Here is an 18,448-nt window from a genome sequence, read left to right as displayed (position 1 = left end):
CCTGGGTTCAATCCCTTGTCAGGGAACTAAGATCCCGCAAGTCACCTGGCACAGACCAAAAAAAAGTGTCCTCAGCCTTGGTTGTCCATTAGTATCACCTGAGTAGATCTTTACAAACCAATGTCCACAGATTCTGTTTTAATTGGTCTGGGGTGGAACCTAAGCATCAGTAGTTTGCAAAAGCCCCCAGGTGATTCTAACATATAGCCAGGGTGGAGAACACCTGTCTAAAAGATGATGAGGTGAGGTGTAATTAGTAAATATATTTTTAGCTCAGTGTTTCCCACAGTTTGCTGGGCATGTGAGTTACTTGAGAATCATGTTCAATGCGGATTCTGATTCAGTAGGTCTGAAGTGGAGCCAGAGATTCTGTTTCTGACAAGCTCCCTGGTATTGCCTGATGCTGTCATTTGACTTTGAGTAGAAAGGTTTGGGCTCACTGGTAATACACTAATTATAATCTGTGTCTACTGCTAAAATTTCATAAACATACATGTTCAGGAATTTATCATATATGAAGGGAGACGGCAGCCTGACTCTGGAAGATGGTTTTGCAATAGAGTGAGGCCTTTCGGTTCCTGCGACCACAGAAATACCTTGGGTGTTGAGATCTTGAGAAATTTGACAGACACTTCAGGGTGTTAAAAAAAACAGATTTAGAACACAGGGCCATTAAATCCTAAGCAACAACTTTACTCTGAACCTTACATTGCTCAAATATTGATGATGGTAATAGTTGAGGACGGGTCCACAAATTTGGATCCAAGTGTCAGAGAAATAAAAAGTAAAATCCTGATATTACTAGAGCAAACATTCCATCAAGTTTGGGCAACTCAGGGAAAAATTGATCAATGTGTTATTATTTCTCCTTCTATTGGGAGTAAGGGAAATCATCTCTGGACTGCCTCCTCTCAATCTTTTGGTTTAATTTCTAAAGGTTATGATACCATTGGCCTCTGAGACCACAGAGCTGGCACCTATATCCCTCCACCACCCTGCAGCCCTGGCAAAGAGTAGGAGGGAAACACCCTCTTCCGGGGCCAGTGCTATTCATCATCAGGCCTTCTCCAGCCTAGCAATTTGTCCACTTTCCAGCTTGAACAAATATCTTTCTGGCTATATGAGTCCCTCATTTGTTTTCCTGAGTAAACGGAAGGCTCCTAGACCTGCTGCCAGGCACTATGGAGCCTGGAGGACATAAAGAAACATGCCTGTAAGATATTTATCCTATTGATGGCCCTGGGGCAGGAGAGAGAGAGGGAGATCCGGGGCCTGCTTCTTTGACATGCCTCCTTAACAAGTTAATACCTGTTCAACCACCAGCTGCCTCTAGAAGCATTTAGAAATACCACTTCACAATGATGAGATAGGTCACCCTTCCTCTCCCATTGGGCCTGACGTCTCTGAGTTTTCTAATACAGATTTGCTGAAATGAGAGCAGGTCTTTGCTTTCCCTGACCTCTGTGCTTCTTACATCCATCAGAAAAGAACAATACTATAGCAAGGTACTCAGGGCTGAGGAAGGAAGACTGCCTCAGCCAGTTAGCTAAGTATATCAGCTGACTCTGCTGCAGGTGTCACCAATTTGTGCTTAGGTACTGTGGACCCAAAATAAATAAAACCTTGGCTCTGCCCTTGAGGGAATTATAAGCCCAAAATCTGGGTTAATGATTTTCTAAGGTTAGGCCAAGTTGTTTAAATACTCAAACAGAATATATCTACCTCCTTGTTGAGAGCAGTGGGCATTTTGTCATCAAGGTTTCAAGAGGCTAAAGTTAAAGATGGGAGTAGGTGGTTCTATAGGTTATCTAATCTCTAAGGGCATGAAGTCCCTAATGGATGGATATAGTGTTTTTGGTCCATTTCAGATGTTTCTTAATAATTAAAATATTGTCTCTTGATGACAATGTTGGGTGCAGGCACAGGGGGCAGACCCATGGGAACCACACAATGTCCCTCAATTGTGGTCATCATCAGCCAGCAATGGCAGCCAGAGAGGGAGGCCTGGCTCCTGTTTCTTCCCTAAATTCCCTCTCATCACTGCAAACCTGGAAACTCAAAGGTTTCAGGGGTCAGGCAGATAATACAGGGCTGTGAGACCAAAGGAATTGGAGGAACTCTGTACATTTTAAAAGCATTCAAATTGCTTTCTCAGCAACAATCTCTAGAGCTGGCCTTGAGAATCTGCTTCACCATTTCCATCTGTCTATGTTTGGACATGTTACTTCACCTCTTTAATTCTTTGACTCCTCATCAGCAAATAGAGATAATAATACCCATCCTGCACATATCCCCAGGTGGTTGTGATAATTTAATTATCCAATATCTATAGAAGCATTTTAAAACTATAAATCATTACAAAAATGCAAGCAACTTAAACAATATCAAGTCTTCCTTATCTCTGAAGGTTTAATTTATGCTCTGTTTCTCTTAGAACTTAGGGACATACATTCCTATCTACTTTCCAGAATTCCACTGATAATATTTGTTGGAAAAAGTACTCTTTTTCTGCTGCCCTAACTTGTTGAGAGCATGGTTTATGCGATTGTTAACTTGCTGCCCTACAGCAAATCAAATCGACAAATATTTACTAGCTGCTGAGCTCAGCTTTGTAGGAAATACAAAAACTATGAGATTCTCTTTCTGCATTAAAAGAGCAAATTGCCCAGCTGCACCATGGTACCCATATATTCTAAGGAGGAAAAAACTGCCTTTGCTCTCTGGATGCCCCCAGTACACCTGGAGCTTTACTTCAAATACAAGAAACAGCTGGTGTTCATGATTTAAGGCTCAATACAAATAGTAGGGAGAATTTATTTTACAAGCTGTCTAGTTTGGCAAAATTCCAGAATTCATCAAATAGAAAGATAAAGATGATGGTAATAATGATAAAAATGATTCTTCAAATGGCCGTCATCAAAAAATCTACAAAAACTAAATGCTGGAGGGGGTGTGGAGAAAAGGGAACTCTCTTGTACTGTTGGTGGGAATGCAAATTGATATAGCCACTAGGGAGAACAGTATGGAGGTTCCTTAAAAAACTAAAAATAGAACTACCATATGACCTAGCAATCCCACTACTGGGCATATACCCTGAGAAAACCATAATTCAAAAAGATACATGTACCACAATGTTCATTGTGGCACTACTTACAATAACCAGGACATGGAAGCAACCTAAACATCCATCGATAGATGAATGGATAAAGAAGATGTGGCAAATATATACAATAGAATATTACTCAGCCATAAAAAGGAATGAAATTGAGTTATTTGTGATGAGGTAGATGGACTTAGAGTCTGTCATACAGAGTGAAATAAGTCAGAAGGAGAAAAACAAACACCATATGCTAACATACATATATGGAATCTAAAAAATGGTACCGATGAACCTAGTGGCAGGGCAGGAATAAAGACGCAGACGTAGAAAACGGACTTGAGGACTCGGGGTGGGGGGAAGGGGAAGCTGGGACAAAGTGAGAGAGTAGTAGCATTGACATATATACACTACCAAATGTAAAATAGATAGCTAGTGGGAAGCTGCTGCATAGCACAAGGAGATCAGCTTAATGCTTTGTGACAACCTAGAGGGGCGGGATAGGGAGGGTGGGAGGGAGGCTCAAGAGGGAGGGGATATGGCGATATATTTATACTTATAACTGATTCACTTTGTTGTACAGCACAAACTAATACAACATTGTAAAGTGATTACACTCCAATAAAGATATTAAAAAAATTTTTTTAAAGATTCTTCATAGCTATTCTTAAGATAGTCACATAAAAGAAGTGCACTCTACATAGGACCGTCCAAAACTGGAACATACCCTCAACTTCACCCAAAATAGACTTATAGCAGTCAGGGCCTTCCCAGCACCTGTAGAAATCAATGGTGACCCTATACACTTGACATAGTTGTGCTTGGAAGCTGGACCTTTGAAGGTTTCAGGCCAGGTTCCTTTGATTAATCCAGTAAAAGGGCATCAATATTTGCTTAACATAGGAAAGCTCCCAAAGAACCCCAATATTTCAAAACCCAAATGATACTCAAAGTGACAACATCCAACTAGTGCTTTTCTGTGAACTGTTGAGATCTTTAAGTCTCAAGATAAGTCTAAAGAAAATAAGTCTTCTATGGGACGTCCCTGGCAGTCCAATGGCTAAGACTCTGTGCTTGTAATGCAGGGGGCACGGGTTTGATCCCTGGTTAGGGAACTAAGATCCCACATGCTACACAGCACGGCCAAAATAAAATAAGGCTTCTAATAAGGGAAAATGCCAATGTCCTCATTCATAAATGAATTTTCACCACCTGGTGAGAATAATAATTCAAGCTAACACATACTGAGTACTTCTACTTCCAGGTAAGGTGCTGAGGACTTTAATACATTAGCTTACTGAATTCTCTTGATAAGCTATTGTAAATATAGTCACTATTCTCATCTTAAAGATAAGGAAACTAGGGCTCCCAGAGGTTACATCATGGCCCAAGGTCACATGGCTGAGTTGGGCTATTCGACTGCCCCTCACCATGTGTAACCCAGACAGAAGTGGATGTGGTCTACCTTTCAGTCCCCAGGTGGCTGAAGTTCAGTGAGTGGCTCTGGTTTCAAGTAGGCAGCACATGGATGACAGCTAATCCCATCCACAGCCATGGACAGTATCCCTCACCCTACCAGTTACTTCACAGAAGGTCTTCTTTTTGTCCCCAACAGGACTGGGTGTAAGATCTGGAAATGGCTCAGCAAGCCCCCTCCCCAGTACTTCGAAAAAGAGAATCTAAAATACTTTTTTCCATTATCAATGGATTATCCCTTTTCCATCCTATTTAGTGTCCTTAATAGTGGAAAATTCCATGGAGACTGATTTGATGAGGTATAAGAGCCTTTCTAAATGAAATGTGTTTCAGAAATTTAACTTATGTCCATGAATGTTTATGACTTAGATCTTCTCTTTTTCAGTGGGGTCTTCATTTAGAGGACAGAAGATATTATTTGTCTTGGGCAAGAGAAACCTATTGCTCTTGAGATTTTCCACCTGTAAAATGTGGATAATAACATTTAGCCCACATTTTCCACGTGGTTTTAGGGAGTATAAAAAGAATGCAAAAAAGAGAGGTAAGAAGACTTTTACAATACAAGCCAGATGCCATCTTCTCTAACATTTCCAATCTAGAGTCCCCACCACCACCCATCACTCTCCTGACAGCAACCAATTTTCTTTTATTTATAGCAGCTCTCATTACCCAAATTAAAAATTTTAATTTAATTGTTTACTTGAGAACTTTCTGTGTCTCCAACTACAATGAAATTCCATGCAAGAAAGGATTTTGTCTCCTTGTTTGTCACTGCATTGTCAGCACCTAAAACCACCCCTGGCAGACATTAGACTCTCAATAAATGCATGTTGAATAGTAAAACCTTTTTGTAAAAAAATCTATATCTTTGTTAACATTTTTAAAAATGGGATTTCAGGTCCATAGAAATAGATTAAGTATAATCCTTGGTTAATGGCACGACTTCTTTGGTTATTTATTTAGCTGTTGAATTAGGTTTTTTCCCTGAAAAAAAAAAAAGAAACATAACCTAAAACAAAAGCTAAGGTCCTTCATTTCACCATAGGGCCTTGACCCTTATCTCATCTCCGAGCCTCTCCCCATCTAAGGTAACCATCATTCAGAATCCCAGGTTCTCCATTTCCCTAGAAGTAGAGCCTGAGATGGGATTCTTGCTTAGGTGATTTATTGAGGGAGTTCTCAGGAGAAGGGGAGTTTGGGAAGCAGGGAAGGACAGGGGGAAAAAAAGCTAAGCAAGGATGAGGAATCTGCTGGAGGCTGGATTCAGAGCTCTCAAGCATACACTGAACCACAGCATTGAATCTACCTTGAAGTAAAAGACTAGCTGTTTGTACCCCGAGTCAGGCAGTCATTGGCTGACATGTGGGGAGGTGATAAAGAGAAAGCAGGTGCATGGCTTCCTGAGTAAGGCAGGCCCCATTTGGCTAAGGACAATTCTCCAGAGAAGGATGGGGCCTTGAGCTGTTGATAGCCAACACTCCTAGCAGCTGGGGATGAGTGCACTTGACTGGGAAAAGGGGTCTGAGCATGCCTACTATACCTTGCTTCCCTTCCCCCAACCCTTTTTACTGAGTTATAGCTGATTCACAATATTATATGTTTTAGGTGTACAACAAAGTGATTCATAATTTTTAAAGATTATACTCCATTTATATTTATTATAAAATATTGGCTATATTCCCTGTGCTGCACAATATATCCTTGTAGCTCATTTATTTTATACATAGTAGTTTGTACCTCTTAATCCCCTACCCCTATCTTGTCCCTTCCCTCTTCCCTCTCCCCACTGTTAACCACTGGTTTGTTCTCTACATCTGTGAGTCTGTTCTTTTTTGTTATATTCACTAGTTTGTTTTATTTTTCAGATTCCACATATAAGTGATAACATACAGTATTTGTCTTTCTCTGTCTGACTTATTTCACTATTGCGTCCCTTTTTTACAGTTTTATCAAATTTTATGCCTTCCTTGTAAGTGTATGTGTATATATAAATTATATATATATATATTTTTCCCAGTTATCTGGAACTTTCTAGAAAGGAAATCACACTAAATTTTGTTTTGACTGTATTATAATATTTCAGTATGTGAAAATACCATACTTATTCACCCATTCTCCCACTGGTGGACTTTTTTTTTTTTTTTTTGCGGTATGCAGGCCTCTCACTGTTGTGGCCTCTCCCGTTGCGGAGCACAGGCCCTGGACGCGCAGGCTCAGTGGCCACAGCTCACGGGCCCAGCCGCTCCGCGGCATGTGGGAACTTCCCGGACCGGGGCACGAACCCGCGTCCCCTGCATCAGCAGGCGGATTCTCAACCACTGCGCCACCAGGGAAGCCCCCCACTGGTGGACTTTTAAGTTGTTTTTAGGTTTTGCTATTATGAACAGTGTCGCTGTGAACATTCTCATTTATGTCTCCTGTTGTATATTACAAGAATTTCTTGGGTTTATGCCTGGGGTGGAATAGGTGGATCATAAAGTATGAACTTTAGAAGATAATGCCCAACTATTTTCCAAAGTGATTTTACTAATTCACACACCGACCAATAATGTATAAAAGATCCTATTATCTACCTCCTCTCCAACTTTTTTTTTTAATAGATCTTTACTGGAGTATAATTACTTCACATACTGTGTTAGTTTTTGTTGCACAACAAAGCGAATCAGCCATATACATACACATGTCCCCATATCCCCTCCCTCTTGAGGCTCCCTCCCACCCTCCCTATCCCACCCCTCTAGGTCATTGCAAAGCACCTAGCCGATCTCCCCATGCTTTGCTGCTGCTTCCCACCAGCCAACTATTTTACATTCGGTAGTGTATGTATATCGATGCTACTCTCACTTCGCCCCAGCTTCACCCTCTCCAACTTTTTGACTTATGTAAATTGAATAAGTATAAAATGGCATTTTGGTCTTGATTTGTACGTCTTCCATCAGTAATCATCTCTTCCTGTTTTTATCAAAATACTTGTTACCTCTTAAGTGAAATGCTTGCTCATATCTTTTGTCCATTTTTCTATCAGATTATTTGTTCTTTTCTTACTGATCTGTAGGAGTTCTTTGCATCTCCTTCATCTGTTGAGTGTATTATGAATGTTGTGACTATCTTCTCCTAGTTTGCAACTTTTCTCTCTTCATGGTGTCTTTTAATTAATAGCTCTTAATTTTATTATAGTCACAGGTATTCTTTTATGGCTTTTTAATGCCTTGCTAATAAATCTTTCTCTTAAGGAATCTAAAGGACAATCTCAATCTTGGGGGTGGGCAGGGGGGTTCCACAAATAGAGCCAGGTTACAGGCGAGTCACTGTCAGGCAAGCATTGTCAGGTCTACTGAGGCATTGTCTGGTCTGAGGCAGCCCTGACTAGCCAGCACAAGTGACCAGCTGGCTGGCAGTTGTGTTCTGGTTATAGAATTGGGTGTATCATGCTATTAGAGCTGGATACCATTAAAAATTCTAATCATAGACTGTAATTAACTTTCCTTGCTCTGACGCCCCGCTCACTAAACAACCTTCTGATTATAATTTGGTTTCCCATGTATCTTTGCCTACAGGGAGAGAATGTACTGTTCAGGCTGACGTGAGGATCCAATCCACTAAACAGTTACATGCCATGATGTAAATTAATAAATTCGTATTCTGATTTTATCATCTGCCTCATCTGAGCTTTGTAGGCGTGAGTCAGCATCCCCAAGTCTAATCAATATGGATACAGAGAATATCAAGCCTCTGAGCTGAAAAACTAAGAACTAGACCTAGGACCAGAGCAAAATCACCAAGGTAACATTACCCTGGAGGCCCCTCGGCCTGATGGAGAAGGCCTTCCTACATGTCATGTGATATGGACAGGGATTAAAACTGACTTTTGACATTATAAAGAGCTGCATATTCAAAACCATGGCTTGGTTCCATTCAGGTGAAGGCGAAGAATAGAGGATGATCAGGAGACTCTTATTGAATATTTATTGGCTTATGAGCACACACCAGATGCTGCACAAATCCTAGGCAGAAGGATAAGATTTACAGACATGTTTGAAAAAGGCAAATTAAAAAAAAAAAAAGAATAAAGGAAAAAGGCAGATGGTACATGCTAAGGAGGAATGTAGCAAGAGTAGCCTGACTGATGAATCCTTGCTCCACCTTGGTACTCATGGTCCAGGATGCAAAATAGAAAAAGGCAACTTTAAAGACCAAAAACAAAAACCAGGAGAAGGAAACACAAGATACACCAGAGAACAAATTGTAATGTGCCAGGGCAGGGAGATTACCCAGGCCAGAGGAGTGATTTAGGACCAATAGGGTGAGAAAAAGATCTCTGAAGTAAGTTCAAAAGGCAAAGTAGAGGGGAGCCCATTAGGACAGATAGGGATAATTTAGCAATCCTGCTATTAGATCACCACTTCATCCAGGGTTTCTGAGTAAGCAGTACCTATAAAGACACAGATCCCCTTCTGGGATCCCAGTTACACTGAATAATAAAGAGAAGAATGTGATCAGAACTGTAGTATCTGGGAATTTTTGGCCCAGTGATGAGAAGTGATCCTCTACTTTGTATTCAGACTAAGAATAAATAAACAAAAACAGAAAAGGGGGATGACCTATACTGATGACCCTTCAGGATTTATTTTTCAAAGAAAAATATGTTCAAGAAAGGTGAGATATATTGAAGGAAGTTATGTGTCATCTTCGAGACCAATCTAAAAGACAAACATTATCTCCCACAGCACTTCCCTTGGGGCCCCCACCAAAGCAAGATCATGGGCGTGGCTAGATTGGAAGAGGCTACAGAACCATTTCACATGTCCTTTTATTCTAAAAATGAGGTAGAGACAGGCCACCCAGGAAGGGTTGATCCCAAGTGTGGCCTGCCCACCCAGCTATGTGGAAGGAAAGGCATACAAAGGGCTCAGTGAAACAGCAGGACCAAAATACAGCAGGGTGGCAGAAATGCTTCTCTAAGCACACCACCAGAATGCACAAACTTCAAGGAAGGGGGCTGGGGAAGGGCTGACCTGTGTTCTCTACAAAGCCAGAGGGCTCTGACTCACGTGTGAAGGAATAAGCTCCCTTTAATAGTGGCCTCGGTGTGTGTGTGTGCATGTGGATAATTAAATGTAGACAGAGCGGGCTCTCTTCTAGGAGAGGTTGTCCTGCACATGCTCCATGATGGTCTCCAGCCCCAGTCAGGTCTCCTCTGCAGTGGGGATGATCTGGTTGGCTGGCAGGAAGAAGCCATAGTGCCCAATATCTCTCAACTCAAAAGTGAATGCATACTTGATGCCATTATCATATGCCCACTCAACACTGCTGCCACTAGCTGGATCTGTTAAGTCAAAAGAGAACACACCTTTGAAGCCTAGTTCCTTTCAGGGTTAGATGGGAAGGGGCCTGGAGTTCTGCCCACCTGTGGTTCCTTAGGGATCTACAGTTATTTCTGAAAGTCATCAGGTCTACAACACATAAACACTGGCCTGATCCCTCTGCCTCAGACTGTCCTGCACCATGAGGGTCTTCACTAGTCTCAATCCAAGAGATTTTAAATCCTCATTTCCATCTTGTCACCAACTCACTGTGTAGACTCCTTCAGGTCACTGGAAGCAAATCTTTACAGAGTGTGGTAGGCAGCCTCCAAGATAGCCACGATGATCCTTGTCTCCTGGTATTCATTCACATCCTTGTGTTGTGCCCTCCTACACTGGACAGGGCCAACTTGACCTGTTTTTCAGGAGACTGCAGAAATGAAAGTGTGTGCCCTTCAAAGCTAGGTGATAAATATCATGGCTTCCGCCTTGCTCTCTCTTGGATCACTGGCTCTGGGGAGCCAGCTGTCATGTTGTAAGGACACTCAAGCAGCCCTATAAAGAGGTCTATGTGGTGAAGAACTCACTGCCAGTAATTAGCCCTCACTTGCCAGGCATCTGAGTGAGCTATCTGAGAAGAAGATCCTCCAGCCCCATCAAGCCTCTAGATGACTGTAGCCTTGGAAGACACCTTAACTGCAACATCTTGAGAGTCCCTGAGCCACAGCCACCCAGATAAGAAGCTCCTGAGTTCCTGACCCACAGAAACTGTGTAAGAAAATTAATGTTTATTGTTTTAAGCTGTTAAATTTTAGGATAGTTTTTTACATCTCAAGAGATAACTGATACACAGAGATAAAGAAGCACAGCCCTTAGGACTTCCCTTTGCCGAAAGGCAAGAGGCCTGTTTTCCTGCTTCTTCCAGTCAAAACTCTACTAGAGAAGAAACTGGCTAAAAGTGCAAAGTGTAGATGATACTGAATAATAAAATAACAATGTAATAGCAGCTATCATTTGTTGAACATCTACCATGAGCCAGTCATCATACTGTAAAGTTTACATTTATGATCTCATTTAATCTTTAAGAAGCCAATGAGGTAGGTATTACTGTCCGTGTTTTTCAGATGAGAAAATCCAGGTTCAGAATGAATAGTTTATCTAAGAAAATATAGATGGAAAATGGCAAGGCTGGAATTTAAACCCAATCCATCTGATGACAAAGCCCATGCTTTCTTCAACCAACTTGGGGTCCATTTATTATATAATATATATATAATATATATGTCTGTTAAATGAAAATATGGGTCCCTTTGTTTTTCCATTGTTCCTAAGGGTTGTTTCTCATGATACCATTTGTGATTTTCTAGAGATGCTGCTCCTGCTGCAATTACATGCTCCCAGAGGTTATGGAACAGGCTCTCCCATACTCTCTGAAATTCTTATGTAATTCCCACAGCCTTTCTCTACACTGAGAAAAATGATGAATAAAAAAACAGGCAAAGGCACCAGAAGTTTCCAGAAGTTATTTACATGGCAAGCTCAAGTATTTCAGAACAAATTTTAAATTCAGGAAGGGGCCAAGACCTCTGCTGAGCAAAGTGATCAGGTTCATGAACTTCACTTTACTTGGGTCCCTGCTAAGTCTACCTACTCTTTAAAAAAAAAAAATAACACATATGGGGGACTTCCCTGGTGGCACAGTGGTTAAGAATCCACCTGCCAATGCAAGGGACATGGATTCGAGCCCTGGTCCGGGAAGATCCTACATGCCATGGAGCAACTAAGCCCCTGCGCCACAACTACTGAGCCCACACGCATACAGCCCATGCTCCGCAACAAGAGAAGCCACCACAATGAGAAGCCCATGCACCGCAACAAAGGGTAGCCCCCTCTCGCCGCAACTAGAGAAAGCCCATGCGCAGCAACGAAGACCCAAATGCAGCCATAAATAAATAAGTAAATAAATAAATTTATTAAAAAAAAGAAAAAACACATATGGGAACATACTAATAACACTGTTCTATACACTGTATTTTTCAATTAACATTTGAAGATTATTCCCCGTTAGCACATACAGATCCACCTCACTCATTTAAGGGCTGCATAGTGTTTCACTGTAGTAATGCACCAAACGTGTTTTTATCCAGCACTCTACTGATGAACATTTAGTTGCTTACCAGTCTTTTGTGACTATAAACAATGCTGTCATGAACATCCTTAATACTCAAAATCTATCCATGAGCTAAACGAGCCCAATGAACTTGTTTCCAAGCCCTTAGTAGATCAGAATCAGTGAAGAGGAGGGGAAAGGGTTGCTAGAGGAAGGTGGCCTGAGGAAGGAGACATGAAAACTCTAAAAAGCAGACACAAGAGTTAAAGAAGCAAAACAGGCTACGCTGTTTAGCAAAAGGATTGAACAGTCCAGTACAGCACAGAAGGCCTTCAAGATACAACAACTGACATTCAGAAGGCCACTCAGTCATGAAGAACGGAGCTTAAATCTCTTCTACATACTCTGTTTAAGAAGGCAGGGAAGTGTGAAAACCCATTTTAGAATTATTTTCATCTAAAATGATTAATCTAAGGAAAAGTTCAGCACTTGAAGGGACAAATGTCAACTACTTATATAACACATACAATAACCCAGGGAGTTAGAGTGCTTTTATACAAAAATTGATTTCATTTTGGGGAAGAAAGGAGGGCAGACAAAGTCTATAAAAAAATACAGAAGATGGGCTCTTGAAAGAGGTAGGAAATATTATGTATCCTGGACAATGCTCAGGAGAGCCTTTCTCCTCTTCTGCTGGAGGAATCTGATGAGTATCTCTTAATTTTGGCACAGCTTATGCTGGGGAGAAGAATGTTTTTGACATGGGAGGAAAAGGCCATTCTTTAAACTGGCATCTGACCCAAAAGCCAGGACCCTGGTGATCCACAAAGATCTTTTGAGAGGACCTCCTCAGAAGGCTCCTGCCAAGTTCCTTTAGCTCTCTTTGGTGTAGGACTCAGTTCTGACTAATTAGAGGGTGGAGAACCTCTCCTGATGTGTTTGTTCTCTGAGGAGCTCCCATTCAACAACACTAGTAATAATAAACCATGAGTAATTACTGGATTGTTGCTGCAATTAGCAACACAACCACCAGCATCATGCTGAGTGCTTTATGCAGCTTGGTGGCATGTGAAACACGGACAAGAGTGCTGAGATCAGAGTACAGAGGAGGACCCAAGAGGTGGGTTGGAGAATCTTCGCAGAAGAGGAAGACTGAGGGGAACAGCTAGTTGAGGGCGAAATAGGTAGGACGGGAGAGCAAGTTACAGTATGGGAAAGGAAAGAATTATCAACAAGTTTGCAGGGGCTTTGAGGGTGGACCAACTGTTGGAAGACTATTTACAGAAGAGACACAGGAGGGGAAAAGAAGGGCACTTGCTTGAAAGGAGCTTTGCTTCCCACATTTTTTGTTTCTGCTTCCCATTTATAGATAGGGCCTTGGAGAATAATCATATCCTTCAATTTGATCTAAAAATTTAAAGATCAGACTCACAGAATAAGGGAACTGGAAGGATCTCAGCAGGAATAGAGTGAAATGCTCAGATGAAACACTTCAGTGAGAAACCAAAACAAGGGTATTTCCTCAAATTGGGGTTGAGTTGTAGGTGATGAGCCTCAAGACCATCTTCAGGTCTGAAGTATTGGTAGAGTTTTTGTTTTTTTCAGCTCAATGCTAATGATTGTCGGGGGAACCCCTAACCTGAGCCTGTTATGCTCAACACGTGTTCATTTTGGACAGGAAGGTGAGGGGTTCCCCTCTACCCGCCATACCACCACCTCAGTTTGATGAAGATGGCCGCACGCGACAGCTACCATCACACAGACTTGACATAAATTCAGCTTATCACTAACAACAAAAAAAGACTACAATGTAGGAAGGCTGACTTGCAGCTCTTCTCCCGCTCCTTTTCAAGTATCCTCTCAAAGCATTTCCTTATAACCAATAAACTCAGTGAGTACTTACAGACAGTGGTGCAGGTAGGACACACTTGGTACTCAGTGCCCGACAGGGAAGCCAGAGCTTTGGCTACACACCTTGCCACCTCATCCTAGGAGTGGGGAAATCATCAGAGTGAGAAAGAATGGATCCTGAAGCCAGACATTCCTCAGCTGTTCTGTACTGCAGTGGTTTGAAAAATTCCCGACCCCGCTCCCAATGTTCCCTCCTGGTCTCCTTCTTTCCTAACCAGCCAGAGCAAAGGCCTGACTATGAAGTGAGGGAAATGGTATGGTTCCTCCAACTCCTTCTCTTATCCTCAGTTCTTTACTTCCAGTTTGGGGCAGGGGGTAAGGAGAGAGGTGGAAGAAGACCAGATAAGCATTCTGAAGTATGTATATTATAAACACAAATTGGAGGAGCTGTATTCAATCTCTTCATAGGTCTGGAAGGCTGCTCACCAGCCCATTAGAAATCTAATAAAGGCACCACCATCTTCACCTATCCTGAGGGAAGGGAATGTCATGTTCATGAACATGAGGGAAGGGCAAGTATGTTCAAGAGAAGGCCTTCTAAGAGTTAGGTGTTGCCAGAGTGGAGGTGGAGGCAGGGACGCCATATATGGATGTGCCCTAAACAGAGCACCTCCTTGAGAGCAGAATCTAGTCCACACCTGGCCAGCCCTGGGTGGGGCTGCATCTGCTGGGAGGCGTGTGAGCTAGCTGTGGCCCCGGGCAGAGGGGAACACTCAAGCAGACCAGCGTGGAGAGAGAGGCCTGCAGTCACTCTGTGGATGCCAGCCCTACTCCAGTCAGTTCACCCTAAGTGCCTGCTCACATCCTGGGGTGAGTCATTGCATGTGACACAGAGCACCCCTAGGCTGTGGCCTACACCCTACTTAAACTCTACCTTACACCAAGTGAGGAGCACCTCTCCCTTGCCCACCACAATGCTACCCACAGTTCTTGGCAAGCAGTGGGTCTGCAATACATTTTGGTCAGAAAAACAAGTGAGAAGGAAAGACAGGGTTGGGTGTGGTTCTTGGAACTCACAGCAAACACAGAAATAAGAGGCATCATCTTCTTCCTATTCCCAGTAGGCCTGATGGCACACTGCAAAGAACAGAGAGAGAATACTGGGGCTTCTTGAAATAAGCCCTGCTCCTGGACTTTGCAGCACCCAGGGGAAAAGCATGCCCAGGGCTGGATGCAGCCCCGCTTACCAGCTCATCAGCATCCGGGGCCTTTTTGACCATGTACCCACATGGATACGTCAGCAGCTGTGCATAGTTGTGCAGGTCGATGAAGCATTTGAAATTCCCACGTTCTTGGATGAAATCTACCACCAGTTTCACCTCAACTTCTGAACTGGCGTGGGCTCCATGGTATACTTCGGAGCAAGGGTTGTCACTGGCTCCCTCTCCTGTGGGGGGTGGCCCAAGCAGAAACCTTAACCCATAGGCTAAGGAAACAGAAATGCAGGGTACTCTACCCAGAGGAGGGGGAGAAGGCATAGGCAGGCCATTACTAGTTTCTCCCTGAGAATCTGGCCCATAGTGTGTGTAAATTGCGGGGAGGGTGTGGCAGTGGGGTGCTGGATCTGCCACACCTGAGCAGGAAAACTGATAGGACTCCTCTAAATGGAGAGAGCTGACCTTGTATTGTATCACCAACAGCTGTCATAAATAATTAATATCATACTTGACAGTGAGTTGTCAATTAATAAGTACTCTAGATAATTAATATGAATACCAATTAATAATGAAAATGACTCCATTTATTCTGGTGTCAACTCATTCTCTTGGTTCAGATCTTAATGGCCAAGTGCTGCCAAAAATAATCTATTGTTGTGGCTAAAATCTCTTGATTATTTGACAGGTATTTAGAATTACTGCCTTCTGTATTACCTCACAATATAGGCCCCTAAGGTATCTGGTGTATGTGTGAAACCACCCCTGTTGTGACTTAACTTTGATGCCCTCAATTCCCACATTTGTATCAGCTCCTTTCCCACAGTCACATTATTTTTCCCCCAATGGTTTTTGTAGTATTTCTATGCAAGTAAGAAAATTAAAACCATTACATTAAAATATTGCATTAAAACATTACATTAAAAACAAAACATCAGGGGCCTCCCTGGTGGCGCAGTGGTTGAGAGTCCGCCTGCCGATGCAGGGGATGCGGGTTCGTGCCCCGGTCTGGGAGGATCCCATATGCCGCGGAGCGGCTGGGCCCGTGAGCCATGGCTGCTGAGCCTGTGCATCCGGAGCCTGTGCTCCGCAACGGGAGAGGCCACAACAGTGAGAGGCCCGCGTACCACAAAAAAAAAAAACAAAAAAAAAAAAACAAAAAAAAAAAAACAAAACATCAGTACAGCTGAATATTGAAAGAGAACTCTTGGGCTTTGAAACTGAAAAGTGAGTTTAGATCCTAATTCTTATCAATCATATGCTCTTGAGATTGTCTCTGAGCTTCAACTGTTTCATTTCAGACAAGAAAACTCAGTCTCCAGGTCAGAAGAATAAATAAGATAATACATGGGAAGGTACCTGGCACATAGTTGGCACTATTGTGGGGATGATTTTTAAATAACTGGAACTCAGAACCCAGGACTCCTAATTCTCATTCTCTTTCCATCACATCAAAGGGCTGAGGTTCATAATTACACATCTAAGGGTAAACTGCTGTAGTTTAATCCTCACAATGTGATCTTGCCTGTTGGGGTAACAGTGCTAATTGCTCTCTTCTGAGTTGCCACCAACAGCCCTTCCACCCATCCGGTATTGCCCAGAAGTCAGGATGGCCGGGGTACAAAGCAGGCCCATGAATTTATATATCTAAGATAGAATAGTTTTTAAAATATTAGCATTCTCTCAGGAGGACAAGAATTGTTCAGCCATTCCCTTTCAAAATTACAAATAATAATAATAATAATAGTAAAATGATACATAGAGAGAATAAGGGACTTACCCAAGTTTCTCAATGAACCAGCAATGGAACTAGCCTGGAAACTAGCTCCCTCACTGCCAGCTCAGAGGCCTGTGGACCAGGCTACCCAGGGGTAGCAGGATTTAAAAACTGTCTCCCCCGCCTACCTGCAAAACTAACATTCCAATTTCTATTTGGATCAGTACCAACGCAGGAGCTTCCAGGATTTAGAGACTGTGTCTTCCTCCATAATCGGTTCGGAAAAATTCACCAAGGAAGGAACAACATTCAGAGATGGGTCAGGGCACAGGAGAGGTGAAGGTTTTCTTTGGGGGACTATGATGGAGATGGCACCATGGATGGGACAAGCTGCCTGCAGCTCTGGAGGCAACTCCAGAGATCTGGAGGATCATCGGGGCTTCAGCCCTCACTAACTGCGGAGTCTCCTCTCATGCCCCAGAGAGAGGAGGCTTAGCCCTTCTGGGCCAGAGAAAAGGACCTCGCCAAAATGCCCTGATGGGACCCAGGCTGACACCATCTGAGTCCACTGAATAACTTTGGGCTTCGGTAAAAGTGGGACAAATGGACATTATGGGCCTCAGTGATCACTGATGTGATAGGAAGTGCACGGCAACTATTTTATCCTTGCCTAAAAAATTAACCTGACTCCAATCAAGCATATAGATCTGACCACAAGTGAATAGGAAATACAGGAGATGAGGGAATAAATTAAATGGCATAGAACAAAGAAGCCATCAGGCAAATTCAGAATGTGACACATTCTACAGGACAATTTACTTGGTTTCTCCAACAAATGAATGACATTTTAAAAGATATGGGGGGGGGGCGGGGGGGTACCACTGTAGAAGAAAAAAGCCTGCAGAGCCATAACAACCAAATGTAGGTACAGACCTTATTTGGATCCTGATTTCAACAAACTGTCTCAAAAGACGGTTTAAGGATAATTAGAGATATCTGATGATATTAAAGAACTCCCATTAATTTTTTACAGTTGATAGTGGTATATTGTTGTTTTAATTATCATCAGCTAGAGATGAATACTAAAGAAGTTTTTTTTTGCCTTTATTTTATTTTATTTATTTTTAAATTTTATTTATTTATTTTTTTATTAGTTTCTGCTTTATAACAAAGTGAATCAGTCATACATATACATCTGTTTCCACATCCCTTCCCTCATGCATCTCCCTCCCTCCCACACTCCCCATCCCACCCCTCCAGGCGGTCACAAAGCACCGAGCTGATCTCCCTGTGCTCTGCGGCTGCTTCCCACTAGCTATCTGTTTTACATTTGGTAGTGTATATATGTTCATGCCTCTCTCTCACTTTGTCCCAGCTTACCCTTCCCCCTCCCCATATCCTCAAGTCCATTCTCAAGTAGGTCTGTGTCTTTATTCCCGTTTTACCCCTAGGTTCTTCATGACATTTTTTTTTAAATTCCATATATATGTGTTAGCATACGGTATTTGTCTTTCTCTTTCTGACTTACTTCACTCTGTATGACAGACTCTAGGTCTATCCACCTCATTACAAATAGCTCACTTTCGTTTCGTTTTATGGCTGAGTAATATTCCATTGTATATATGTGCCACATCTTCTTTATCCATTCAGCCGATGATGGACACTTAGGTTATTTCCAGC

At 42.4% G+C, this 18,448-nt stretch overlaps 1 protein-coding gene across 2 annotated transcripts in view; it reads right to left on the bottom strand.

Annotated features, from left to right (window-relative positions):
• Positions 1-9,759: 9,759 nt before the first annotated feature.
• Positions 9,760-18,448, bottom strand: part of CPA4 (carboxypeptidase A4) — a gene marked incomplete at both ends in the record, with an annotated part of 33,377 nt that continues 24,688 nt past the window's right edge. For both annotated transcript variants that reach the window (XM_079710836.1, XM_079710837.1), the window contains 4 exons: positions 9,760-9,899; positions 13,890-13,974; positions 15,085-15,284; positions 16,957-17,047. In XM_079710836.1, the coding sequence (XP_079566962.1) occupies positions 9,760-9,899; positions 13,890-13,974; positions 15,085-15,284; positions 16,957-17,047 (516 nt within the window). The remainder of the gene's footprint in view (positions 9,900-13,889; positions 13,975-15,084; positions 15,285-16,956; positions 17,048-18,448) is intronic.

The sequence above is a fragment of the Hyperoodon ampullatus genome (assembly GCF_949752795.1).
Source record: "Hyperoodon ampullatus genome assembly, chromosome: 9".
Lineage (NCBI taxonomy): Eukaryota > Metazoa > Chordata > Mammalia > Artiodactyla > Ziphiidae > Hyperoodon > Hyperoodon ampullatus.
This window is presented reverse-complemented; position numbering and strand designations above follow the sequence as displayed.